The following is a 27,946-nucleotide window of genomic DNA, read 5'->3' as shown; positions in this document are numbered from 1 at the left end:
ATATTGGGATATAGTATACATCATAAAGGGGTGCTAATGAACAAGTTTATATAATATAGTTGCTAATAGAGAATGTTGAATCTAATTAATGACTACTTATCACTCAACCACCAAATGCTATATAGTTTTCACTCGCAAATCTGAAGCTACAAAACTAAATCAAGCTGGAAAGTTTAATACGAACAACACATGGAACCCAAGACCTGGGTCAAATCAAATAAAAAATGAGGATAGTATCAATTATCACACGAGTGCTCTTAGATTAGAAATCGTAGAAGAGCATGAGGGGAAAAAATGAAACTCAAGCTGACCTTGTGATCTTGCGCTAGTTTTCACTGAAGTACAACAACAACATAGCCTTTTTCCCCAAGCAAGTTGGGGTAGGCTAGAGATGAAACCCGAAAGAAATAAGTTCAAGGTTTAGGCACATTGATAGCTAGTCTCCAAACGCTTCTATCCAAAGCTATCTCTTTAGAAATATTTCAATCCTTAAGGTCTCTCTTAACTGACTCATCCCACGTCAGTTTAGGTCTACCTCTACCCCTCTTTACATTATCGACCCGCTCAAGAACCCCATTACGCACCGGTGCCTCAGGAGGCCTTCGTTGGACATGTCCAAACCATCTCAGCCGATGCTGGGTAAGTTTCTCCTCAATTGGTGCCACACCAATCCTATCCCGAATAACTTCGTTCCGGACTCTATCCCTCTTTGTGTGCCCGCAAAACCACCGCAACATCCGCATCTCTGCTACACTCAGTTGTTGGACATGTCGTCTTTTTGTATGCCAACATTCAGCACCGTATAACATCGCCGGACGAATTGCTGTCCTATAGAATTTGCCTTTTAGCTTTTGTGGCACCCTCTTGTCACAAAAGATGCCAGAAGCTTGCCGCCATTTCAACCAGCCAGCTGAAATTCTATGCCTAACATCTTCATCAATGTCGCCATCCTTTTGTAGCATCGATCCTAAATACCGAAAAGTATCCTTCTGGACCACCACTTGCCCATCTAGACTAACGTCTCTCCCCTCATGCCTAGTCGCGCTGAAATCGCACATCATGTACTCGGTCTTGGTCCTACTAAGTCTGAACCCTTTCGACTCTAACGTGCGTCTCCACAGCTCTAACTTCCTATTAACTCCTGCCCTACTCTCGTCAACTAGCACCACATCATCAGCAAAGAGCATACACCAAGGGATCTCACCTTGTATATCCCTTGTGACCTCATCCATCACTAAAGCAAATAAATAAGGCCTCAATGCTGACCCCTGGTGTAGGCCTATGTTAATAGAAAAGTAAGTGGTGTTGCCATCACATGTCCGGACAAACGTCGTCGCATCCTTGTACATATCCTTAATGAGGGTAATGTACTTAGTTGGGACTTTGTGCTTCTCTAAGGCCCACCACATGACATTTCTCGGTACTTTGTCATATGCCTTCTCAAGGTCAATGAAGACCATGTGCAAGTCCTTCTTCTGCTCCCTATATCTCTCCATCAATTGTCGTTTTAAGAAAATCGCCTCCATGGTTGACCTTCCAGGCATGAACCCAAATTGGTTTTGGGTCACACTTGTCACTCTTCTTAGGCAATGCTCGATAACTCTCTCCCAAAGCTTCATCGTATGGCTCATCAGCTTAATCCCACTAGTTTTCACTGAAGTAATCTGAAAAAATAGCTGTTGAAGCATTACTGGCTAGAGCAGCAGATACTACAGGTAGAAAAGACCGCGGTGAAGTGGCAGCACCATTTGGAGGTTGGCATAGAGACAGAGACCTTGTGCTTGAACCTGACAGGGGAGCTGAGCTGCCAGTGAGAGGAGAGCAGAATAACAGTGAGAGAAACAAACCTGTAGAGGTCATGGCCGGGGTAGCACAGGAAGATGCGGACAGGATGGGGGTACGTGCTGCCCGGCACCAGCGACACCACTTCTCCAGCATGCCCCACACCTGCGAGGCTGCGACGCCACTGCTCAAGGTCGCCTCCTCATCCGTGTGTTGCCCGTACGCCTACGTCCCAGGCGACGACGGGTTGAGCACGGGAGGAATGATAGGGGCGCCTAGGGTTGGGGGGATCCGGCCTCGGCGGGCCTTCGTCGGGCGGCGGCGTGATGGCGGTGTCGACCGCGGGGGCGAGAGCGGCGGCAGCGAGCGGGGGAAGGGGCCAGGGCTAGAGCGGCTAGCGGTGGCGCGGCGGGAGCGGGCGCGAGAGGGTGGGAAGGGGGAACCGTCGCCAGGGGAAGCATCGGAGGAGTGGGTGGGTGTGGGACGCGGGGGTGGGAGACCGGGGTGGGAGGCGCTGCGGGGTGGAGGAGGAATGAGGGGCGGAGGAACCGCGGCGCACCGGCGCACGAGGTCGTGGGCGAGGTGGATCGACGGTGGGGCGAGGCGGGCGCGACGGAAGGCGGCCGGGCTTCGGGGACGATGGATTGCGCACCGTAGCGGGAGAACGAACTTGCAGTCCGGAGAGAGAGGCAGGGAGCCCGACGGCGGTGAGGGCCGATGCAAAATCGGCGAGGAGGCGCGGCGGGGACGGCCGGAGTCCGGCGTGACGGCGGGGCGAGGCCGGAGTCCGGGTGACGGAGGGGCGAGGGCGACGGCGAGGACGGCCGGAGTCCGGAGTGACGGCGGGGAGAGGCGCGGCGACAGCGCCCCTTTCGCGAGGAGGGAGAGGACGTGCGCAGAGGAGGCGCGGCGGAGGAACCGTCGGGGAGGAGGCGCGGAGGAGGAACCGTCGAGGGAGAGTGGGGAGGGGGTCCGACGGACGGATGAAGGAAAGAGGGGCTTGACATCGAAAGCGCAGGGCGGAGCATTGAAAGCGTAAAGACGAACCAAAAAAATCTTGCTTAGAGTTTTTTTAATAATATATAAATATACTAGGTTCGTGCCCGTGCGTTGTTACGGGTAGCGAAAATATTTTACCATAATACAGAGTACGGGAAAAACATAATACGATTAGGCTCAATGGCACATATATATGAAGGAATAACCTTTGTAATCAAATTCAAATGAAAAAAAAAAAGCAAAGCTCTCTACAACTAATAAAAAAATCAACAGACCTGCCATCAGCATGATGCTTGATGATATCATCTGAAAGCAACACAAGAAACCCCACATACCCATATTGACATTTGAATCATTGAAATGGTGTGCTAGCATGGATTGGCATTGACCATTACAGATAAATCAAGCATTGACCACACACAATATGTCATACAACTCATAGATCAGACAATAAGTATTTTTTGAGTGGTCTACTGCTAATAAACATGTAAATTGCAAATATAATCAAGGATATTTAGAACACGGAGTATATGTAAGGAATCTAGACTACATTATATGCAAGCTACTTACATTCATGCTCGATCTATCAGCCATCAATGTTTGACTTCTCTGAAGTTTCAGATTCCATGTCAAAAAAATATTGGTTGAGGTATAATTCAATCCTATATATTTCACTATACAAATGCATCTCAACCGCTCTAAGCAGAAATTCAAGCACATGTAGTTTGTAAGCACCTTCAGAAAATTGAAAAAGGATGCCCAACTATTTCTAAACTGTAACTGATTGTACTTGTTTAAACGTTGATGGTCCTTCGCATCTAAGGTTAGAATAAACTTTATATACTAATAATGATTAGTGCTTTGATTACTAATAACTTTATATACTGTCATAATCATCAGTGGGATCCAGATGGGCTGAATAATTAGTGATCATGAATTTATGATAGGCTTAATTTAAGAAGTTAAATGACAACAAATAGTCAGACAGTAAAAATATTGAAAAAGTGGAGATCTTGTTTATGTGCCCGGTGAATCATGATGATAATGAATATGAACAGCCAGAGGGTTTTTTTCAAAATGTTATCAGGGTTAATAGTTAACAGTAGAAACTCCTTGAGCTTTTCAGACATGACGAAGTACCAACTTGATAAATATGCAAATGAATTATTTCAGGAAACACCTTGGAAGTACTAAAATGTTTAAAATTTGCCAAATTATAGAATTCAAAAGTGTCATATAGTACTTAAATAGGAAGCAGAGTGATATTCTCAAAATAAGTTGGCCTAATCATTGGACTATCTACATGCTAGCTACATTCAATACTAATCTGCAAAAGAAAAGCCTCTGGATACAAAATAGATGAACATGGACTAAACATTTTGAGCTCCGAGATACATGTTCCATGGGAGAAGTCATAAATCCGAGAATGGAATTTCATTAACAAGTAGTAATAATCCAGTAATTGAGAAAATTCAGTGAGAAGGAAAAGTATATGTTCAAGAATCTTAATAGTAAATATTCAAGGTATGTCATGACAGGATAAAGAGTAATATAAAGTATAATTAATATGAGATAGATGACAGTGACACAGGATATTAGACATAAACCCAACACTCCCAACTAATGCAAAATCTAGACCTTCACTCAAAATTATTCCTTATTCTCTATTGCGCACAATTCTTCGGGGCCACTCCAAAATTTGAACATCGATGATAAATAGAATGATTCAACCTAGCAAAAAAAATTAGAGAATGGTATGGGCTAATGAATTTGGATCTGAATTAATAACGGGCATAAACAAATAAAAGCAAATTTAGGTGCAACTAAAATACAAAAGAGGACGACTTTGAAGCATCTAATTTTAATACAAGGCCTGATACACCACAATCATGACTACACAAAATTTTATTTTTAACAACTCCTGTACAACCAAGTCCAAGTTAATGAATCCATGAGGAAAGTATTAGAAAAGGCTATTACAGTGAGTACAATTAAATTGGACACCAAGTTGAATACTAAGTGGAGTGGGTCACGCTGAAAAAACAAAGGGAAATCATAAGTGCCTATATGCAGTACCTGATTGCTCGCACCCAAACCACGGCCATTGTTTTGCCCATCCATCACTCCGTCCCAGCCAGTCCTCTTGTCCACCTTCTGGCTCCAATCATCCATCAGAACGCACAAAGCTTCCTTGGCGCCTTCCTTGGCACTCCATCGCCAATCGCTCTCCACACGCTAGGCATGTAGGACCGGCTGCCGTAGGGCCCTCAGCTCATGCGCCGGCAAATATATAGAAGTAATTTCCATCAAAATCATGGCATCACGGTGCTTCAAATAAACGTTATTGCACACTGCACACTAGATCACTTAACACAAAAGAAAGCAAAGCCCTGGTACTTAACATTGTGAATCCAGTTGAAGATTTGAATCCTAACTAATTGAACGCACAAAGACAGTAAAGAACGCATCAATTGACCAAACCAGCATGAACATCTCGTAGCAGGGTATAGGCAAAACAAACCTATGGGAAATTTCTTAGCCGTGGAGCATGTTGCACACTGAGCGGGTGGAAATGAACCCATGGAGGATGTCCTAGGTGCTGGAGAGGACGGCGCTATAGATGATATGGAGGCTTTTGGCCAACTCGACCTGGCTCCATCTTGCAGAGGTTACCAGCGGCATCGCATACGCCCTCCCCTTCATGGGGCTGTTGGCTGCGTCCACCGCCACCGCCAGCGCCAGCGCCATCGCCGTGTATTGACATCTCCTGTGCAGTAGTGCAGGATTGCGGGTAGAGGCGTCCATGAGCAGCTTGTGGTCCAGGGGTGCGCGCGGTGCCCAGCACAGCGGCCACCAGCACCCAGACCACCATTGCCTCCGCTGTCGCCTATGTGTCGTCGCCATCGCCTCCATCTCCCCTCACTAAGACATTCATGTGATTCTGAAAAAGTAACATTACTAAGTAAATTTTACATCTAATAGGTACCAGCAGCTATGTAAAGAAAGGAATGCCAAGCTATATTTAAGAATCAGCATTAAGTTCAAAAGAAAAAAAAGAGTTGATTAGTACAGATACCTGGAACCACTTTGGATTATCTGGACTCTACTGCGCGGATAACACTTCAACAAATCCCTCCGCCGGTCCGCCGCGGCTGCGCGCCTGCCGGGGTGGCCGCCGCCGCCGCGCACGCGCTGGCCGGCAGGGTGGCCGCCGCTACCGCCGCCCCCGCCCGCCCCTCACAAGTCTGGATGTCGAGCACCGGGGAGTGGAGGGAGCGCTGCGCCGCCGGGAGAGAAGGGAGCTGGGAGTGGGGCCGCGCGCTGCCGCCGTCATGCTGCCTCCGCGGCCATGCTCTGCCGCCGCCGCCTTGCTGGTGCCTCCGCGGCCGCACGCCGCCGCCGCCGCTGCCGCCGCCCTGCCTCCGCGGCCTCGCGCGCGCCGGGAGCTGGACAGCGGCGAGCAGCCGTGCGCTGGCCGGTGGTGAGGGCTGCGGGAGCTGGCGAGCTGCCGAGAGCCCAAGGGGCGGAGGGGGCAGAGGGCCAGGGCGGCGGGGTGGAGACGTGCAGGGCGCAGAGGCTCAGGCGGCGCGATGGGGAATGGGGAGGGGGCGCTGGGACTGGGAGGGGAGGCCGGGAGGGAGTTGCGTTGGTGGGGTGGGGAGGTGGGCTAGTGTTAGAAGATGGGCCGCCGGATTGGGCCATTTGGGCTTCATGGAATATGGGTTAATTTGCATATGAGCTCGGTTCTTCGGTTAACCGAGTCTAGGAACCGAACCGAACCGAGTATTTCGGTTCTTGAGAACTAGGAACCGAAATGGAACCGAAGTTTTCGGTTTCGGTTTGGTTCGGCTCCGGTTCTCGATTTTTTCGGTTCGGTCCTCGATTCTCGGTTTTTCGTGCCTAGGGCTACCTCTCACTATTGGAAAAAAATGCTTTTGGCACCGGTCACGGATGGCCTTTGGTACCGGTTCTTACAACCGGTACTAGGCATCCGGGGCCAATGACTCTAGCCATTAATACCGGGTGAATGACCCGGTACCTTTGGGTACCTTTGCACTGCGTCATAAGAAAATAGGGGCACATTGCAGTGGCTAGGATTCGAACCCGGGTACGGCGGCGGTGGCCACTAGTTGGAGCTCCTCTCACTACTGGAAAAAGTGCCTTTGGCACCGGTCACGGATGGCCTCTGGTACCAGTTCTTACAACCGGTACTAGGCATCCGGGACCAATGACTCAAGCCATTAATATCGGGTGAATGACCCGGTACCTTTGGGTACCTTTGCACTGCGTCGTAAGAAAATAGGGGCACATTGCAGTGGCTAGGATTCGAACCCGTGACCTCTTGCCTCACAGTGTATCTCCTTTACCATCTCATCTACGATGCAGTTGTGACTGAGGGAAAGATATTTTCCTTTTAAAATTAACCTGTGAATCACTTTTAGTACCGGGTGGTAGACACCACCCAATACTAAAGGCTAGACATAAGTATCGAGTGATGTTTCAACCGATACTAATGTGAAAGGATCCATTAGTACCGGGTGGTAACACCATTCGGTACCAATGTCTACCCTTTGGTACCGGGTGGTGTTACCACCCGTTACTAAAAAAATTCTTGGATCTTTCCATGCACCTCAAAAAAAGCTTTGGTACCGGGTCAATTTGGTTTTGGTACCTTTGAGGTGGACTGATGGCCTTTTTCTAATAGTGTCTGTTACCCAACGGCCTCAACCACCTGCACCGTGGCTTCGTCTCCGTCGACCTCGCGCTCGCCGGCTGCGGCCCGGAGCCCTGGGCCACGGCCACGGACACTGCATCCATCCCGGTCCACTACTCGTCGAGTTCAGTGTTGGCTCCGAGTGAAAATTAAATTCACGATGCAATTAAAAAACTGAGAATAAAAGATCCTGAAGCGCTGCGCGCCATGCTGGATATCATCATGACTTGAACAGCAGCAGGAAGGATCGAAGAACTGTAGGGGATTGAAGAGGTATGCTGCGCAGTACTCATCATTAATGCAAGGAAGCAACGCGGGCCGAGGAAGGACGACCATGCGCAGCCACTGTGTGAACACGGGAGACAGGAGGGGATTGAAGAGACCGTACGCCCATGTCCACCTCCAACAGACATGAAGAGCGATGGAAGGCACAGCTGTACCAATGGAGGCGCCGGGGTAGGCGCTCCAGCTGCATGCACGAATGTTGTCATGCTGAATGCCGGCTACCGATCGAGTCGTGCCTCGTGCCAGTAGACGAAGAAACGCATGAAATGTCCAGCAATCATGGAGTGCGATGGAAGGCAGTGCTGGGCCAATCGATGCACCTGGGTAGGCGTTCCGATCCTGTTGCATTGCATCGACGGCCAAGAAATTTGGTACCCATCGTCTCTCATCCTGCAAGTTACGTTCTCCGGCTCTCTTTATAATCCCCAGTAGTACTTCCCGATCAGGAGGGCACACACGCACCATTCTTCAGCGACCATCCTCCTGAAGCCTCTCGAGATCCTCTACCACCTATCCATCGATGGCGGCTGCTACCTCCTACGCGACCCATGTAACACATCGATCATATCCTAGCTACTCCGGGTGCATACCACCACCATCTCCCAAGCTCCCAGTCGCCTGACGATGACCTCTTGTGCTATACTTGCAGGCCATGGCGAGCCCGGCGGGGCAGTGGGCTATCCTCGCGCTTCTCTCCCTCTCTGTCAGCCTCACTGCTTTGCCCGCGGGCACTGGTTTTTCAGTAAGTTGATTGCTTGCCCTTTCTATATATTTACGTATGTAAGAAAAGTCTGCTCCATTTCCTCCGATCCAGCAAAAATACGGTATTTTTTATATTGAAAAATATCAAAAGCTAGGCGCAAGGTTCCTTGATAGATGTTACTTACGTACGGCTAAAACGATATATACTGTTACAGGAAAATCCAAAACTGATCTGCTGCAAGATCTACATTTCTGAAAGCCGCAACAAGTCCGCTCTTGACGAAATTGATAAAGCAGCAAGGAATGACCCTGAAAATGTCGTGGTGCTAAGCAAGTTCGGAGATCATATCTACAACCGTGTGCGCTATACGCTTGTCTCATATATTTCCACGTCCGAGTGGATTTATTCCAATGAAGGCGACATATCAAAATTAACTCTTAATGTAAGTAGCCCAATCAAGGGTGTACTGTTGGAAATGGTAAAAGCTGCAATATCATCAACCTTAAGCCTCGACTCGCACCAAGGAGAGCACCCTAGGATTGGCATCATTGATGACCTGTCTTTCCATCCCTTGGGTGATGCCAAGATGGAGGATGCTGTTTACCTGGCTAAGGACGTGGCCTCTGACATTGCGAGTTCAAAAGGTACTGTATGTTAAAATAATGTGGTTATATATAGACACACACACACACAAATACCTGATCCTTCTCGATCGCCCAATTTGTATGCATGCAGTCCCAGTGTTCCTGTACTACGAAGCCCATCCACAGCGAAAGACTCTTTCTGACGTACGGCGTGACCTTGGCTACTACAAGAAGAATGGCACGGCCGGCCAGCGGTCAGGCGTGATGGAACTTAATACGACGGAGGGAAATGAACCTGATGTAGTTTTTCAAAAAAATAAACCTGATGTGTGCCCAGCAGTAGTTGATCAGCAAATTCTACAAAAAAAAGGTATCACAACAGTTGGTGCCATGCATTTTGTTGAGGGCTATAATGTGCCGGTGCGGTCCGAGAATTTCAAAAAAGTGGAGGACATTGTGAAAAGATTAAGAGAACAATTAGGTGGTCGCGGTGGTGAAGGGCCCCCAAAGTTTTTAGCTTTGGCACTTCGCCATGGGAGTTTCGTAGAGGTCGGATGCTTGTTGGATCCAAATTATCTCAGGGCCGATCAAGTTCAGGACAAGGTCAAGCAGATTGCAGCAGAGCAAGGACTTGAAGATAAAGTTGAAAAGGGATACTACACTGACATAACCAAGGATATGATTCTCTTACATCTGTCTAAGATATTGTATGAGAATCGTATCCTTGGTGTATGCCAAAGTTAAAATGGCTCCGGAAGTGAAGAACGGGAGGGCACGAATGAGTCAGTTACTAAAGGCTGCCAAATAACTGTTGTACGTATGTTAATCATGTATGATACCAATAATCATACGTATATGTATATGTGTAGTGTGTATATGTATGCGTATGCGTATGCGTATGTGTGTATGTAGTGTGTGTATCCATGTGTACATACCCATGTATATATGTATTTGTGTATATACCCAAGTGTAGCTACTCCACACTATATTATCTATTGGTTGTTGGATTTGGACGGGGAAGAATCCATAAAGGATCTAACTAAATGTGTGTTTTATTTAAGGCATCTTCAAAAATGTCCAAAATCGCGCGACACCCTATCTGTGCTAGCATGTGTAAACTGAGCGGGCAGGAGCGCACCTTCCCCATGCCCCTTCTGACGCGTCTCCCCTACACGGTTGGCCCGCAACATGTGCGGGGGCACCCAAGGGCAAAACTGCCACTTTCAACTGATGTCACCACTGATGTAGGCATAAAAGATTGGCTATATTTCCTTCAAACTAGTATATTTCGCTCATCAAGCATCCGTTTTTAAAAAAAAATTACACCATTATGTTCTTTGCGACAAGATCTACAATATAAGACCTATATTGATATGTTTTGAAACTGTTTCATGCTACTATGTACTCATGTTGAATGAACAATGGCAACTTATGTACAAATGTATAGCAACTTGTTGACTAACACAAATATATACGGTTTTTAACAAATGTCAACCGAAAACTTTTTTACATGTTTTATTCAGGGGAATGTATTGGTTACGCCATTGGATGTAGTTGCAATGCAGTGAAGATCAAAAGGAGAGGATGATCCAGGCATGTTGTTTGCTGGAGATGTCAGCTCTTTATTTCTTCACATCCCATGGATGGCCTTTTAGTTTATGTATTAGCTTTCAATAAGCATGCTTCGTACTTTAATTACGTTGTGAGAATGTGGTGTGGTTGCTACTGCTTGTAATAAGGTTGGTCTGATCCCTCCTTCATCAGGAGGGTAAAGCCAGATAATCTTTCCATTATCTAAAAAAACAAATATATACATAGACATGTAACAATTTATGTTATTATTGTACATTGTAATAACTTATGTATACTACCACCTTAAGTTAAATAGATATTTTATATCAACTTGTTAGTATTATTTATGTTGAGAAAAAGTGTTACAGCTTGTTTTTAACGACTTCTGTAGATACAATATGTATCTACATAGATAATTTGTATCAATTTATTACATTGATTTTATGTAGAAAAAGTATTATAAATTCTATTTGTTACCACTTTTAACATTACTAGCATAATGCCCGTGCATTGCTACGGGATCCCGAAAATTTTCAAGGCAATCAAGAGATAGAAAAAATATGATATTTTCAATGAAGACCATGTCATTTGTATAGATTCCAATCAAAGAAACATAAGTCTTAACTTCTATGATGAGACAAATATCAACAACATCATACATTGAGATTTTAATTCATTCCCATGTAAGCTGAACTCATAGCGATGCCACCCTTTCAAAGCCCAACACTCCATTTGCATCTCGACCTATGCTCTCCTGTGCCACTATGCTCTCCTGTGCCACGCTCCTATCTCACCACCAACACCTCATCCGTGCCATCTCCAACGGCGTCCTCCTCCTCCATCCTATCCTCCTCTTCCTCAACGAATTGAGCCCCCAGCCTCCTGTTAACTTTTAAAGTACACATTAATTTTGATACTGATAGGTGAAGATCGTACTATGGAGTCTTTTAATGTTGGACCAACCAGAATGTAAAAGAAATTATGCATACAAGATGTTGATAGTAAACATAAATAAAATAAAATAAACTTAAATATTTGGACAAAACGAAGTGCTCGACATGAGTTAGGCTGTTAACCAGACACACACCGTTGTCTGGCAATAATTTATAAGTTAGTCTCATCAGATTGTAGAAGTGAGGTTTGAATTTGAAATTAATGTACCGGCACGGCTGGAAAGTTCAGAATTACCATATTCTCCTTCTTGCTAGCCTCACTGGAAGGCACAGTTGCAGAAAAAAATGTAGCAGCGACACCATCCTCTATTGTTAAAACAGTAGCAGAAAACAACAGCTAACAACAAAAAAGAGTGCAATCAATCTCATAACATTGCTGATCTCCCATTCCAAATGTTCACCCAAATTCTGTAGAACCTGTAGTTTTCTGTTTCAAAATTTTCTTAAACAGGCATACCTTCTCCTTTTGAGCATCATCTGCACTCACTTTTCTAACTCGATCAGCTCACGCCTTAACCGTTCTAAGCGGAGTATGTCATTTGACTCCATGTCTTTCTTCTCCACATTGGCAACAGTGCCCTTTAGCAAAAAAAAAAAATGGATCATCATGTCAGATTAGGAGTATGCTGCAACATCTTATGAGATAAAATTTAATGGTATCCTTCTGAGGATCAGTAATTAATTAAAGACATGGCTAGTGCTGTCAGGGATGCATTTTATAAATCACTTTATGCTAGATGCTGATGTATTCTTAAATGCACAAAACAAATATACAGTACAACATCCATACATCTTAATATGCAATTTGAAGAGCTGGCTCAACTTTTTTTCCTCGAAGACCGACCAAAGAAGTCCCAAAATGGTGCTAGTCATTTCAGTATCTCAATTTTTCTCAGTGTAACAAACTAAAGAGAAACAAATGGCATTTCTGATCTTTAGAAAACTGAAATCAAACCTTATGTGGTCTTCCATGGTGCTTTTTCTCACTGACAGTCTGTCAGACTCCATCATGTATCCTCTCTCCTTCCTAAAGCTTTCCAAATATGAACTCACGTAAACACTCCCAAAAACCCCAATCATTTGGGCTTCCAATTTTCAAAAGAATTGCTAACTCTAGAAACTTTAAATAAAAGGCCAAATAAAAGCTATCTCTTGGCTGCTATGGCAGTGTCACAATCATAGTGGTCGCCTATGAATCTGAACAAAACAAAATAGGAATGAAATGTGACATTTAACTAAATATATCATCCTATGAATCTGAACCAAACATGCTTTTAACTAAATATATCATACTAGCATTATCATATGTTGTTTAACAATGCCTCTGCTAAGTGCTAACATAATGCAGCATTTAGTAAAGCAAATCAAATGACCAATACCCTATCTCAACATACATTCAAATCCAAACTTTATGAACCCTGTGAAAACTCAATTACAATCATATATTTGCTTTTCAAAAATAGATTTGTACTTATTCATTACTAAGATCGAAACAAATTACTAATACAAGTATTAATTTTCATCATATAAAATACTTGTAAAGAACGTTCAACATCTAAGACATTCACTTTGATGCAAACAATATTCATGCTCCGTGTGTGAAAAGAATAGCACAAAATACAAATCGGTGACCTAGTGGAACATCTTATGGTCACAGTCTTGAACTGTTGTTTTGATCCTCACATGATAGAAAGAAGTTCAAAATAAGGTTGAGAAGCACATTTGTTGTCATGTACGGAGACACACATGGGACATGGCGACGAGTTGGTATTTCTACTGTACCCCAGATTCCTAGCTATATTATTATATTAGGCATTTCTGCAAATTTGTTGTGTGCAGTGGTAATAGCATATCACCTTTAGATCACATACATCAGAGAATGGGAGAAAGAGAGGAAACAAAACTGTACCTGGTGACATTGCGGGACATGTTCAACTTGTGGCTGTAGCAGTCAGCGCTCGATCCAGCAGGTGATTCCGTGATTGTCGATTTTTTTTTTGGCAAAACCATATCGCTGCTGGAAACGACTCATTACCCAGCACGGGGATAGCGTCCCCGCGGTTGTGGTGTTTGATTCATCGTGATGCCTAGACTGGAGCAAGTTTAACACAAATACATTTTTTTAGACAAATATATGAATCTTGAGTTTTGAGTTACTGAAAGCAGTCAAGTCTCTTAAGCCATTGACAACATATCTGATTGCACTCCATGTTCTAATTCTACAATGCGCAACTTCTTTCTTATTTGTACTTTGAATCCACTAATCCCAAGCACCCAATATCACTAAACTAATATTTCAATTCATTGTGCCACCTAGACTGAAGTTTAACATAAATACTTGAATCTAGAGTTTTGAATTACTGCGAGCAACCATGTCTCTCATGTTACTTTGTACACATAATGTCATAATCTTGATCCTGAATTACTGGGGATTTGATAAACCAAAAGGTACTCAACCATTGAAAGCCTATCTAATTGTACTCCATGTTCTAATTCTAGAGTGTGCAGTTTTTTATTTGTACTTTGCAGCCATAATCCCATGAACCAAATATCACTGAACTTCTGAAAGTATTGTCTCCATAGCTGTTTATATCCAAACAAAATCAAGTCTGAAGACTTAAAATTTGTTTTCATGCAATTAGCCACCATTTGTGAAATCCAAATTCCATTAGATGTGGCCTACAGATATTGGGATATAGTATACATCATAAAGGGGTGCTAATGAACAAGTTTATATAATATAGTTTCTAATAGAGAATGTTGAATCTAATTAATGACTACTTATCACTCAACCACCAAATGCTATATAGTTTTCACTCGCAAATCTGAAGCTACAAAACTAAATCAAGCTGGAGAGTTTAATACGAACAACACATGGAACCCAAGACCTGGGTCAAATCAAATAAAAAATAAGGATAGTATCAATTATCACACGAGTGCTCTTAGATTAGAAATCGTAGAAGAGCATGAGGGCAAAAAATGAAACTCAAGCTGACCTTGTGATCTTGCGCTAGTTTTCACTGAAGTAATCTGAAAAAATAGCTGTTGAAGCATTACTGGCTAGAGCAGCAGATACTACAGGTAGAAAAGACCGCGGTGAAGTGGCAGCACATTTGGAGGTTGTCATAGAGACAGAGACCTTGTGCTTGAACCTGGCAGGGGAGCTGAGCTGCCAGTGAGAGGAGAGCAGAATAACAGTGAGAAACAAACCTGTAGAGGTCATGGCCGGGGTAGCACAGGAAGATGCGGACAGGATGGGGGTACGTGCTGCCCGGCACCAGCGACACCACTTCTCCAGCATGCCCCACACCTGCGAGGCTGCGACGCCACTGCTCGAGGTCGCCTCCTCATCCGTGTGTTGCCCGTACGCCTACGTCCCAGGCGACGACGGGTTGGGCACGGGAGGAATGATAGGGGCGCCTAGGGTTGGGGGGATCCGGCCTCGGCGGGCCTTCGTCGGGCGGCGGCGTGATGGCGGTGTCGACCGCGGGGGCGAGAGCGGCGGCAGCGAGCGGGGGAAGGGGCCAGGGCTAGAGCGGCTGGCGGTGGCGCGGCGGGAGCGGCCGGGCGCGAGAGGGTGGGGAGGGGGAACCGTCGCCAGGGGAAGCATCGGAGGAGTGGGTGGGTGTGGGACGCGGGGGTGGGAGGCGCTGCGGGGTGGAGGAGCGAGGGGCGGAGGAACCGCGGCGCACCGGCGCACGAGGTCGTGGGCGAGGTGGATCGACGGCGGGGCGAGGCGGGCGCGACGGAAGGCGGCCGGGCTTTGGGGACGATGGATTGCGCACCGTAGCGGGAGTCCGGAGAACTTGCAGTCCGGAGAGAGAGGCAGGGAGCCCGACGGCGGTGAGGGCCGATGCGAAATCGGCGAGGAGGCGCGGCGGGGACGGCCGGAGTCCGGCGTGACGGCGGGGCGAGGCCGGAGTCCGGGTGACGGAGGGGCGAGGGCGACGGCGGGGACGGCCGGAGTCCGGAGTGACGGCGGGGCGAGGCGCGGCGGCAGCGCCCCTTTCGCGAGGAGGGAGGAGGAGGAGGAACCGTCGGGGAGGAGGCGCGGAGGAGGAACCGTCGAGGGAGAGTGGGGGGAGGGGGGAGGGGGGCCGACAGACAGACGAAGGAAAGAGGGGCTTGACATCGAAAGCGCAGTGCGGAGCATTGAAAGCGTAAATACGAACCAAAAAAAGTCTTGCTTAGTCTCTTTTTAATAATACTAGTTGCATGCCGGTGCGTTGCGACTAGGGATGAAAGTGGTAATCTGAACTGTTAGAATAAATTTAATATTTTAAAATAGATATGTATAAAATTTGATGGTGATTATTTCTTATATTATCAAGCATATTATTACAAATAAGAATAAAATTTTGCATAAATTATTTTATGCATTATTTGCTCCCTACAACAAAAAAAGGTGAAAAAAATACCGAATTTGTTTCCGAATCCATACCGAATTTTATATCTATCATTTGAGAAAATATAGGATGAATTTAAGGTTTACCTTTTATGAATCTTTACAAGCTCAATGCTCAAAACAAGAATACAAATTTGTATACAAGATTCTATATCCTATTTATTCGCAATCAAAGAAAAACGACCAAAAAAACTGATTACCGAATAATTACCGTTTCCGACCGTTTTCATCCCTAGTTGCGACAGGTGAAATAAATTTTCTTGATCAACATCAATTTTTCATTATATAAAATAATTGTAACAATATATATGAATAGAGGTATACATTTTGCATCCAATAAAACTAAAAAAGGGGGACAATTTGGATACCTAGTAACTGACTTTTCCACCTCTAGATCCAAGTACCTGACGACGCAACTTCATCGCCTTCATATCGCCCAACTGCTAGCTTGCATCTGCCACGAGTCACCTAGGCGCTACCTCCGGACGCCGACATCTCCATCAGCACCCTGTCATGACATCCACCGGAGGAACCGAATAAAACCAACAGCCATGAAAATCTAAATGGATCCATTGTAGCATATGCTCAGGCTAGAAGCTCTAGCATCTGGACCAACCTATCCAATCCAAATGCATGAAAATTTTAGTTTTCCTATTTCATTCAGCTCAACTACACTTATAACAGCAGATGTATGACATGAAATTGGAAAATTATGGCATCAATATTAAGGGGGCAACAAACATACCATAAGTCTACTCTGTCAAAACCACTAAATGTAATAATAACAAGGCTCAAGATGTATCCTAACACGATGATATATAGCTATTGACCTCTTAAAAGCCATATAAAAGTACTTGTTCTTTCAGCGCCAAGCAATCACAACATAAACAGAGAGTAGCAAACTACGTTATTTGTGGAGCTGAACCGAAGAATGCAGCAAAGAGATATTGAGATCCATAAACGAATTTTCAGAAAAGAGGTGTGCTAATGAACCAAAAGTGCATGATATCACTTGTTTCTCATCAAGATTGCCAACAAGCTGAGCCCCTTATAAGAAAAGAAAAACATACCTCGCTCGGGCCAATCAATAAATCATGCCATTCATGCAGATCCTTGTTAGATAGATCGTCAAGGTCGATACCAGGAAGCTGGAAAAAAAATATGAGAAGTGTTTATTTGTATATCTATAGTTGGTCCTGGTATTAGAATAAGCATAATATCAAGTCCCAGGTCTCACAGCAAAAGTGACAGATCGCACAAATGGTTGATCCCCAAACACTTCACTCATGTCAGACTGACGCCGGTTTCTTCTTCTTGAACAGACGTCTGAAGAACTGCATGGCACAGAACATGAGAAAACTTAAACTAATCACTGACTAAATCTAAGTATCACAGTGCATTATTTGTACACGTATTCAAGGATAATCTTGACAAAGTAATTTGCTTTTCGGTAGTAGACAATAGTGGAATTCACCTTTCAGGGGGAAAAATACAAAATAGTGGAACTCTGTTTTGTATAAGTTGGTTAACCACTGTAGCATGGATAAGGGCATTGACTTATGTATGTAACTACTACTTCCAAATAATTGTACGCATTGATCATAGATTTTGTTCACAAATCCTTTTAATCACTGGATGATGGTAAACTATGAAGATATAGATAGATGTTGTAGTAACCCAACTACTGACCTAAATCCACCTCATCTGCAGCACCTAACAGTCGCAAAGTTCCATGGTTACCATCTTCTATCAACATCGCACAAGCTTGTTGCAATAGCCGATCCTCCTCACCCTGTATTACAGCAATACTATAAATTTTCCACATAACCAACTATAAGAAGAAACAATGTCCTTAATCATTCAAATCGTCTTGAAAGGATGGGCGTCCTCAAATCCAACCAGTCTAAAAGAAATATACAGAACTTCAGGTATAACAAAAAGAAAAGAAGCAGACTATGAGCATATGAATTCCACATTTTCAGGTCTGATGCTTTAGACTGATAAGTGATAACACAGAATGGCATTAGCTTACCGCATAAAAGCTTAATGAAGCATTAATATTAACAATGTGAAGATCAATTAACAACTTTTTTTTAGAAATATGCCACGTTATTTTAACATAGCTTTGACCTGTCAGTTTTTATCTATTCTAACAGGATTGCAAAGAATTCTTATCCAATGGATATTCAGCAAATAGTCTGGATACATGAAGTCATTGAACAAAACTAACGAGTCTTTCCGTCGCAAATTTAACGAACACTGAAATAACCACACATAGCAGAAAAGTCTATTCTGGTGACCTGAACTTTGATCAAAGGCAGAGAATACCTTCCAGTTGAGGTGGTCTCACAGTGGAAAGTTTTACCAAGTGCAACAGACTTATATTTACTTGCACGTGGCTGATCAACCTGGTTTATCAGACTTCTCTTTACTTGCACTATGAGTACCAAATTAAATGGTTGATAAGCAAAATGGTTTATCAGATTAAAAGAGGAGACAAGAGAACCCCAAACCTGCTATCCTTCAGGCACAAGTCAGATGTGCTATTGGCACCTGCTCCTCCATCTGGTTCACATTCATCATCTCATCCACCTGCAGAAGAATACATTGTAGCATGAGCTGGCCAGAAGTCATTTGCTCTGGCAAATGACTACATAAATTTGATGAGTAATGGGTACTTCGGTCGAGTAGCAAGGATATGTGTTTTACTGTTAAGAAAATATCAGCCCATTAAGCCCTACTTAGCATCCAATATAAATCCTTTTAAAAAAATTTAAAACGCATTTAAACATTTTGTTGTACACAAAGGATGCACAGGCAAAAGATTATTTGATATCGCATTGTGCCATCATTCGACAGACAGGAAATGCCACCTTCTGAACCAGCACATAATGTGCTGATAATAAATTGAAGATACGGCAATACACTTTTAAATACTCCTTACGAAGCATAACGTGGGAAAATTAACGACGGAAGTGGCGTGCCTCAAGAAATATAACATGTAGTCTATAATCTACATTACTAACTATGGTATGCATCCAGATTTTTCTTTGGGCGCATGGCATGATCATTTAAAACTTTTTAACTAAATGTCCCATTCACTTGTTTCCCCCCTGAGAACTCATATTAAAGCCCACGTTGCAGAACAATTTACAATTGGCCAACACATGTATTACCCCATCAAACTTGAATTTACAGTGTTCAATTAGTTCCATGCTATATTATAACCTGACGCCCCTAACATTAAAGTGAAATAAGAGAGGGCAGTTCCTGACAACAGTGTACAAATGTTAAATTATTGAAATGAAACTACTTCAGAACGCAATCCCAACAGAGGAGCATAGTACCCACTGCGCATATGAGCTACTGCTTTCAATTGAAAAATGGCGCTAGCCACCAATCATCAACGACATCATCAGTCCTTAGCCTAAAGCAGTGCACATGATGCATAGGATCTAACCCCAGATCACACTACGCAGTATAGCAGTGACAAATCTAACCATAATACCATAACGATCCCCAACTCGACAATCCAGATAGAGACCCGAAGCACGCAATCAAGAAGCAGATCAGAGACGATCTAGGTCAGATTCAGCTGCATGAAACAAAACACAGGGAGGCACGCGCGATCAAGAGTCGGGACAAACCGCGGTGAGCTAGGGTGAGAGTCAGACGCCATATCAATCCGCTCGTACCTGACCCCGTGGCAACGTGTGAGATGGAAGAAAGCCGCAAGCATGAACATTTATAGCACATGAAGAGAGCTAATACCCATTCGACTATTCCATTTCTAGATGATCAACTATAGTTTAATACCCATTAAGATAGATCACGTCATGCAGTGCACTAAAGATATGCAGACTCTGATATATTCCATATATTTTTCTTTAATAAGAACTAAGCATAAAGGGGGACAACAACATTTACTTGATATTTACTAAGCATCAACAGCGGCGAAATTTTTTTTCTTCTTTGCTAAGCACTAAGCTAGGCACCATGACATCCCAATAATTGCTACCTAGCTGTTTAACAGAAGTTCCATCTGCAGTTTATCTACTAAAATTCAGGACCAGAAGTAGGATATTATGGTCAAATTCAAAACCACAAGCAGGACAGTGTGTCTTGAATAATGGATGAGATAAGGCATTACTTGCTAGCTGATTAACCTCCTGTATGCCTACTCTAATCTACTATTCAGCACACTAAATGGGATGACATACCTTCTGGAATGAAAAATGTTGAACTGCAGAATGAGGAACATAGATCAAAGGTTCTGAAACTTTAATGGATTCAAGCAAGATAAATTGATTAATCAATTATGATGTCTAATCTCTGACCTAACAAAACTGATTCAGCTTGGTTACTTTGAGGGAAAAACAGAATTCCACTTTGGATGATCCAGTGTTTGGAATTTATAACAATACAGTTGATGATCTGTCATATAAATAACTATTAGGCCTGTGTACAACATAATTGCAAAACAATTAACTATAAGGCCTGTGTATAATTGAATCTTTGACATACAATTCTCGCAAATTGGAACTCTAGTTTCCACTCAAAGTAGCCGAGGTGAATCAGTTTTGCTAGGTATAGCATATAGGTTCAGGCCTGAAATTAAAATCTGCAATTGGGAATGCTCTCCGTACGCTTCAGGCCTGAAATTAAAACTGCAAGAGGTACTAACCTGACCCGCACGGTATGCGGGAGGCCGGGGAACGTGTCTGCGACGGTGAGGTCCTCGGGCCGGAGCAGATCGTCAGAGAGGCGACGAGCTGACGTCGACCCGCCGCCTCTTTGCGCAAGGGGACGGGGACCCATCGCGGTGGCAACCACTTCACCTCGACGCGGCGTGACAGCAGCGGGGCGCGGCGAGGATGGCTGGATGACGCGCCGAGAGGCCCGGGCTGCTTGCGGGAGCAAAGGCAGCGCCGAAGAGGTGAAGTGGCGAGGAGGAGGCGCCGTCGTGGTGGGCGCCGAGCCACCGGCGGCCGGATCCGGTGGTGGGCGCCGTCAAATCGAAGTGTAGTGGCGAGGAGGGGGAGCCGACGGGGCGAGGTAGTACCTCCGGTGACCGGCGAAGGGGCCGGGGTTGTTCCGGCGGCGGCGCGAGCTGTGGGGCGGCTCGGGCGAGGGCCGGTGGCGAGGGATGCGCGGCGGCGCGGGCGACCCGCGGCGGTGCGAGCTGCAGGGCGGCTCGGGCCAGGGCCGGCATCGAGGGCTGCGCGGCGGCGGCGAGGGCGGGGTTGGGGGCGGCGGCAGCACGCGGGGGTGGGGGGGAGGAGGTCGGGCCGAGTGCGAGAGATTGCGAGGGTGAGGGAGACGGGGGGAGATGGAACTATAGCTGTCCAAACGTGCCGGCACAGCACTACACGGCACGGCCCGTGGCACGGCACTAAGTGCCACTGCAAACTAACCGTGCCGTGTCAAATAGTGCCACCGTGCCGGTGTCAAAGCACTAGCACGACACGGCTAACACTTTGCCGTGCCGTGCCGTGCCAAGGGGCACAGTAGTGCCAGTGCCGGCACTAGCATTATAATGCCAAAACACATCATTCAACTCTAAATTTCAAGCACTTTCAAGTCTCAAACATATAGAAGCAAATAACAGATAAGAAATTGAACTGAATCAAACTCAGACACAAACCAAACTCAAACAGTTAACAAAAAATCAATTTTATTAGGAGCTTGTGCAATAGCTGCCTCATTAAAAATCTCTCTAGGTAAAACTCACCCTTGTGAGAAACCCTAAAGAGGGAAAAAGAGTACAGCCAAGCTCCAATTAAATAGATCATTACATCACAGTTCAAACTTAAAGTTCTATAGTCCAAGTCCTAAATATTACAGGCCATTACATAAATGATCATGAATCAAGATAAAGTTCTTCAAAAGCTTCCTCAACCTCCTTGTCCTCCACATTCTGTTGCAGTCTTGCTTCTGCAGCCTCCCAGTCTTTGATGCAGGTCAGCATCTCCACCATTTCAGGCTTCAAACTCCTTCGCCGCTCCTCGATAATCCTGCCTGTCATACTAAAAATGGATTCTGAAGATATGGTAGACACAGGAACAGTTAAGATATCTTTAGCCATAATTGACAATACTGGATATGTAAGTTTGTGTTGATGCCACCAGTCCAAGATGTTAAAGTCATCAGTTAGGTGGTTTACAGTGTCACAGTCCAAGTAGGACACAAGTTCAGAAGCATTAGAAGCTGATGACCTTACCGCATTCAGTAGAGAAGTTGCAGATGTATCTCTGGACATGTTAGGATTACCAGGCAAGATAACACCACCCAAAACAGGACCATCATCATCATATATTTCATCCCAAGCAGATCTTGACTTACCAGACAGGACAGGAGGGTCAGTCCTCCTCAACCTAACAGCACCATATTTCTCATCATATTTATTGTAAACATCAGCAAGTCTAGCTCTAGTGCCAACCAAATAAGCAGAATAATCAGTACTGGTGAGATTACCTAGCCTTCTTAGCACCCTAGTAAAACCTTTCATTTTAGCTCTGGGGTCCAAGATGAATGCAAAAGAGTAAAGCAAAGGTATGTCCCTCCAATACTTATTATATTTGTCTATCATAGGTTGCACCACAGATCTGATGTGCACATCATTAGCATAGTTTTTTAGGTGCAGAGAAATCTTAACAAGATAATGAATCATAAGTGGAGATGTAGGATAGTACACACCAGACAATGTGACAGTAGCATCATAAAACAACTCAAGAAAGGATAGCACTTTTTGTGCCATCATCCAATGATCCTCAGTTAACAGCAAAGGCTCACCTTCATCCCTAGGATACTGAGCTTGGATGAAAGTAGTGAAATGGGACTTATGAGGAAACAGATGTTTAAGCATTAGGTAGGTAGAATTCCACCTAACTTCCATGTCCAGTTGAAACTTTCTAGGCCTAACACCAGTTGCAATGCAGTAGCTTTTATATGCAGCAATCCTCTGATTAGATGAATTTAAAAATGATATTGCAGTTCTAAATATTTCTATCAAATGCTTAAGAGTAGTTAGTGCCTCCTTGACAATCAGATTCAGAATATGACATGCACAACGCTGATGCAAGAATATAGAATTGACTGCATTGTTTAAACTAGATGATGCATACTCTGATTCATCAATTACTTCAAGACCAAGGTATTTAGACAAAATAGGTTTCAGTTTATGCATGGCTGATGCATTAGACGATGCATTGTCCAAAGTAACAGCAAACACCTTTTCAGACAAACCATAATCAGCAAGAACAGATGCTACATGGTCAGCAATATTTTGTCCATTGTGGGACACATCAATAAGAACCAGACCAAGCACCCTCTTCTCTAGTTGCCAGTCAGAGTTTATGTAGTGAGCAACAACACTAATGTAATCCTCTTCGGCATTACCAGACCAAATGTCGGAGGTTAGACACACACAGTTAACAGAAGTAGTAAAAGTCTCAACAAGTTTAGCCTTGCAATCAGTGAAGTACTTCAGTATGTCTCTAGAGGTGGTTTGCCTAGACACTTTAGTATATTTAGGATTGTGAGCATTTTTAATGTACTCGACAAAAGCCTCAGATTCACCAAGAGAGATAGGAATATCTAGTCTAGCAATCAATCGAACAAGTTCAGTACGAGCGCGCATAGGACAATAGTCCCAAGTACGCATACTACCATCAGAAGTAAAAGAGATTTGAGACTGAGACATGCGATCCTTTTCACGCTTCTTAACGCAAACTAAAATGTGCCGGGATAAGTGACCAGTGCCACCACTAGAGAAAGCAGAGTAGACCTTAGAGCAGTGAAGGCATCGAGCTCCATACCTGACCGTCTTACCATTGATTTCCTTGAATAGTTTCTCATAGTCAGCCCAGACAGGAGAGGTAGAGGGGCGTGGGCGCTTGGCGGTGTTACCGTCAGGTGCAGGTGGTTCCTCAACGTGTTCGCCGTCGCCGTCGACGGGAATAGCATCATCAGCGGTTGCGCCGAATAGGGCCGCGCGGTCCTCGTCCATGTTGTCCTCGTCGTCATCTCCGGCCAAGCCGCACAACCGCCGCTCCTCGTTCATGCCCACCTCCACCGTCTTTTCGTCAGATCCGGCCATGCTCAAGCGCCAGTGACCTGGTTCCTCAACAGCTACAATGCAACACAGAAAAGAACAGGGGTTAGGGTTAAATCTTGGAGAAGAAACGGTACTGGATGACTGGATCTAGGATTAGGGTTAGGGTTTGAGACTTACCTTTGTAGCTGGAGCACCAGGTGCACCGGCGACGTGGATGAAGCACGGATCCAGCCCTCCGCTTCCGGCCCTGGTTCCTCAACGGATCCCTTCTACATCTACAGAAGAACTGAAGAAGTGAGTGAGAGTCTGAGACTGAGAGAATAGGTACGAGAGGGAGAGGATTCGTTTCACTTACGCTAGATCCGGATCCGGAGCACCAGAGTCCGGCGGCGGCGATGGCGACGGAGATGACGAGGAGGACGACAAGGAGATGAGGACGCTACATGGTCTGTGCGAGATCGAGATGATGGGTCTCCAAGGCCGTGCCGTCTGCTAGTGCCGGCACCAGGCCCCGGCCTCTCACCGGAGTTCAGGAAGACGCGGGGAGAGGCCGAGAGGCAAGAGGGTGAGAGATCAGAGACGAGAAGAGAGGCGAGGCGAGCGGCTGCCGGGGGGTGGAAATGAATCAGGGTTAGGGTTGGGAGGGAGGGCGGCCGGCACCGGGGCTTATATAGCCCAGCCACCAACGGGCGGATCGCCTCCCCAACGGGACGATCCAACGGTCACCGGGGGCGCGGGGGGAGGCTGCGGCGTGCCCATCGGGCCGCCTCCGTGCCTCACGGGCCGAGGCCGTGCCTCCCCGTGCCGCCGCTTCTGTCGGGCCGGGCCCGTGCTAGTGCCGTGGGCCTTGATCGCGGCCCAGGCACGGCCCGGCGCCTGGCACGGGCCCGGCACTAGCCCGCATGCTCCCGGGCTGGACCGGGACAGTGCCGTGCTTTCTTGGGCCGGGCCCGTGCCGGCCCAACGGGCTCGGCCCAGTTGGCCAGCTATAGATGGAACCGTCGGGGGCGAGTGGGGGAGACAGAGAGGCGGAACCGCGCGCGGAGAGGCGAACGGACAGACGAACGAATCTGGGAGGAATATTCGGATGACGAACAAAAAAAAAGTCACCCTTACCTTCTTATTAGTAGTAGAGATAGATATAGAGAATAGAGATACTGTACTCGGAGTTGAGATCCTCGACGACGAGGGCGTTGACCTTGCGTCGTCGACCTTGCGCGTGTCGATGACGGCGTTGAGGTCCTAGTGAGGTCCTTGAGCGAGTTGTACTCGGAGCTCTTGATGCTCTCGATGCCGCGGGGCTAATTATTAACCTCTCGAATCTCGATGCTCTTGATGCTGAGGTAGGAGCTGAGGTCCTAGAGAGAGACTGCTCGATCGCGTCAGGCCTCCATTCAGTAAACTGAAAGGCCTGCTTATGATTCTGATCCCCCACTGACATGGTTTCGCTGATGGCATGGGGCCTGAGACTGTTGAGCAAGCGGGCGATCCTTGCTTGCGTGCTTCTGCTAACAACTTGAGATTCGATGGCCACGCTCTGCTCATATACGCATGGTCTCTCTGTGCCACCTGCGTACAACGTACGTACGTGTGACCCACCCAAGGAACCCATTCGATTTCATCGTCGACGCCGCCGGATCGATCGATCATGTCGCCGGCACCGGCCCCGACGCTGCTGCCGTTCGGCCGCCTCGCGCCGGGGGCGCTGTCCGGCTCGGCGACGCGCGCGCGGCAAGCCACCGGCACGCACCTGCACCGGATCGACGGCTACTCGCTCGTGGACGGGGCGGTGGCCACCGGCAAGGCCGTCCGCTCCAGCCGGTTCCTCGTCGGCGGCCACCAGTGGGAGCTCCTCTACTACCCCAACGGCGTCAACCACCTGCACCGCGGCTTCGTCTCCGTCGACCTCGCGCTCGCCGGCTGCGGGCCGGAGCCCTCGGCCACGGCCACAGCCTCGTACCGGGTCAGCATCCTCGACTACGCCGGCAACCCGGTGCACAGCCGGATCGTGGGGCCGCGCGCCTTCGACCGCCGTGGTTCAACATGGACCGGCGTTGAGGAGCTCGTCGCGACGGAGGAGCTCGCGAAGACGGCGGCGTTCCTCATCAAGGACGACCGCCTCAACGTGCGGTGCGACGTCGCCGTGCTCGTGGTGGAGACGAAGCCCCGCAACAAGTGGTTCATGCAACTCGATCGCGCCATCAATGGGTTTCGTTAGATGGCAAAAGCCTAGTAATTGTCTGTGCAGTGCAGGACTGAACACAGGTTATTACTAGGTTTGTGCTGTGTTGTTACAGTAGCAAAAAAAATTCAATGCCAGATATCAGTGGGTTTTCCCTTGACTGTTTGTCAGTTTTTTAAATCTTGCAACATTGAAATAAAACGAAATATTTGATTATAGTAAAGCATTGCATTCATGTATCCATCTCTCCTAGCTGGAGGATGGGTTGGCTAGTATTGTGTTCTTGGATTCCTCCAGCTAGGAGAAACTTTTTCCTCCAGCTAGATGATTCTCGGAAGGAAACATCATTTATTGTAAACATTAATAAAAAAGCAGAAACTTTTCTGCCCTATTATTGCAGGAATCAAAGACCAAACTGTCCATCTGGCAGAGCTTAACCATATTGCTGGGTTCAGAATTGTGATTGCGACCCAAAGAATAGGAAGTTATCAAGACTCTATCTAAGGTCACTGAAAATGGACTAGCTTGTACAAAAAGAAAATACGGGTAGTTGGCACTTGTACCTTCCATTTCATCAATCCTTTGTGTCTTCGATCCTGCTGAAGTGCCGATTGCTGCCTGCGGATTTGTTCATCGTGTGTCTGTTGAATTTTGTAGGTCTTCCATTCCATTCCATTTCTTCACACAACCCTTGTACAGAGCCTGAGAAATAATGGTGATCGATCAGGGCTGGGTGGGCGCGGCAAGCGGCGTCGCGACGGGGCTGGGCACCGGCGGCGAGCGGCAGACGGGGCACGTCGGGCGCAGCCGCAGCCACCGGTCGACGCACAGCTGGTGGAAGGCGTGCGCGCACTCGGGCAGCACGCGGAGCGCGTCCCCGCCGGCGTACTCGCCCAGGCACACCGCGCAGCACGGCGCCGCGGCCGCGGCGGTGCCGGCGGCCGTCGCGGCAGTCTTCTTCGCCTTGTTGCCCGCCGCCTCCGCTTCCTCCGCCTCATAGACCACCTTGGGCAGCGCCTTGAGCGCGGCGTCGTCGAGCCCCGCCCCGACGTCGACGACGGTGTCGTCCGCCCAGGCGCGCCACTCCCGCGCGCGCGCCGCCGTGGCCAGCGCAGGCGCGGCGCTGCGGGAGCACTTGCGGAGAAGGAAGGCGATGGTGACGACGGCCGTGACGCTGACGACGGCGAGGGCGACCTGCAGCTCCGCCATCCCGCCGGTGGCGAAACGCCGGGCGTTGGCCGATCTATCTGGCGGAGGTTCTGCACTGGTGTTTCATTTCGTGCAGCGTGCGCGCAACCTGACTTTGGATTGGTGGAGTTATGAGTGGTTGAGGCTGCATTCAAGCCAAGGAGCCCGGCAAGCAACCCGGCTGCATCCAAATCTGGCCAAGGAGTTATGAATGGATAGGTTTGTTGTGGTCTCGGGCCTTTTGAGTTTCAGACAGTCGTGTCCCTTTTAAAGGACAGGCGGACAGACAGCCATGTCTGAAAAAGAAGTTTTGTTCTTCATGAACAAGCGTGTCAGTCATGAGACATGGCTTGTGCATTCTGAGCAGAACAGGTGCATTCTGAGACAGGTGCATTCTGAGCAGGATTTTTTTTTGAATGAAAGAGAGGGAATATTCAGAACAAAGACTTTGTGTCTACCTTCATAATCATTGAATCTTGATCATATATTAGGCCATCCCCAACCCTCCACCAAGGATTGTTTC

The 27,946-nt window shown here is 46.7% G+C and overlaps 2 protein-coding genes across 47 annotated transcripts; one reads left to right on the top strand and one right to left on the bottom strand.

Moving 5' to 3' along the window:
* Window positions 1-27,785, bottom strand: LOC120666984 (RING-H2 finger protein ATL70-like). 46 transcript variants are annotated; one of them, XR_005672030.1, is made up of 8 exons: window positions 20,682-21,194; window positions 17,687-18,589; window positions 17,235-17,331; window positions 17,068-17,145; window positions 16,366-16,505; window positions 13,502-14,271; window positions 12,050-12,171; window positions 11,188-11,929 (listed from the first exon to the last, which is right to left on the bottom strand). XR_005672030.1 is itself a non-coding variant. In XM_039946987.1 (2 exons), exons 1-2 carry the CDS (start codon window positions 27,442-27,444, stop codon window positions 26,916-26,918), a joined length of 495 nt encoding a protein of 164 aa, XP_039802921.1. In that variant the 5' UTR covers window positions 27,445-27,784; the 3' UTR covers window positions 26,596-26,915. The 46 variants fall into 46 exon arrangements, 2 of the variants coding, with proteins under 2 accessions (XP_039802921.1, XP_039802922.1); XR_005672032.1 differs by having other exon boundaries at window positions 11,188-11,521; XR_005672023.1 differs by having other exon boundaries at window positions 12,548-14,271; window positions 20,682-21,187.
* On the top strand, window positions 8,201-10,111 carry LOC120666983 (formimidoyltransferase-cyclodeaminase-like). The gene is made up of 4 exons (XM_039946986.1): window positions 8,201-8,330; window positions 8,430-8,522; window positions 8,698-9,127; window positions 9,219-10,111. Exons 1-4 carry the CDS (start codon window positions 8,301-8,303, stop codon window positions 9,809-9,811), a joined length of 1,146 nt encoding a protein of 381 aa, XP_039802920.1. The 5' UTR covers window positions 8,201-8,300; the 3' UTR covers window positions 9,812-10,111.
* Window positions 27,786-27,946: the final 161 nt, after the last annotated feature.

The sequence above is a fragment of the Panicum virgatum genome, chromosome 3N (genome assembly GCF_016808335.1).
Source record: "Panicum virgatum strain AP13 chromosome 3N, P.virgatum_v5, whole genome shotgun sequence".
NCBI lineage: Eukaryota > Viridiplantae > Streptophyta > Magnoliopsida > Poales > Poaceae > Panicum > Panicum virgatum.
Note: the sequence above shows the minus strand (reverse complement) of the source record. Positions and strands in the feature narration are given on the sequence as shown.

Coding starts and splice junctions, on each gene's coding strand:
- LOC120666983 (XM_039946986.1), top strand. CDS start 8,301: ATGGCGGCTGCTACCTCCTACGCGACCCAT. Junction 8,331..8,429: donor CTACCTCCTACGCGACCCAT/GTAACACATCGA, acceptor CTATACTTGCAG/GCCATGGCGAGCCCGGCGGG. Junction 8,523..8,697: donor CCGCGGGCACTGGTTTTTCA/GTAAGTTGATTG, acceptor ATACTGTTACAG/GAAAATCCAAAACTGATCTG.
- LOC120666984 (XM_039946987.1), bottom strand. CDS start 27,444: ATGGCGGAGCTGCAGGTCGCCCTCGCCGTCGTCAGCGTCACGGCCGTC. Junction 26,969..27,002: donor CTGCCGCTCGCCGCCGGTGC/CCAGCCCCGTCG, acceptor TGCCGCGCCCAC/CCAGCCCTGATCGATCACCA.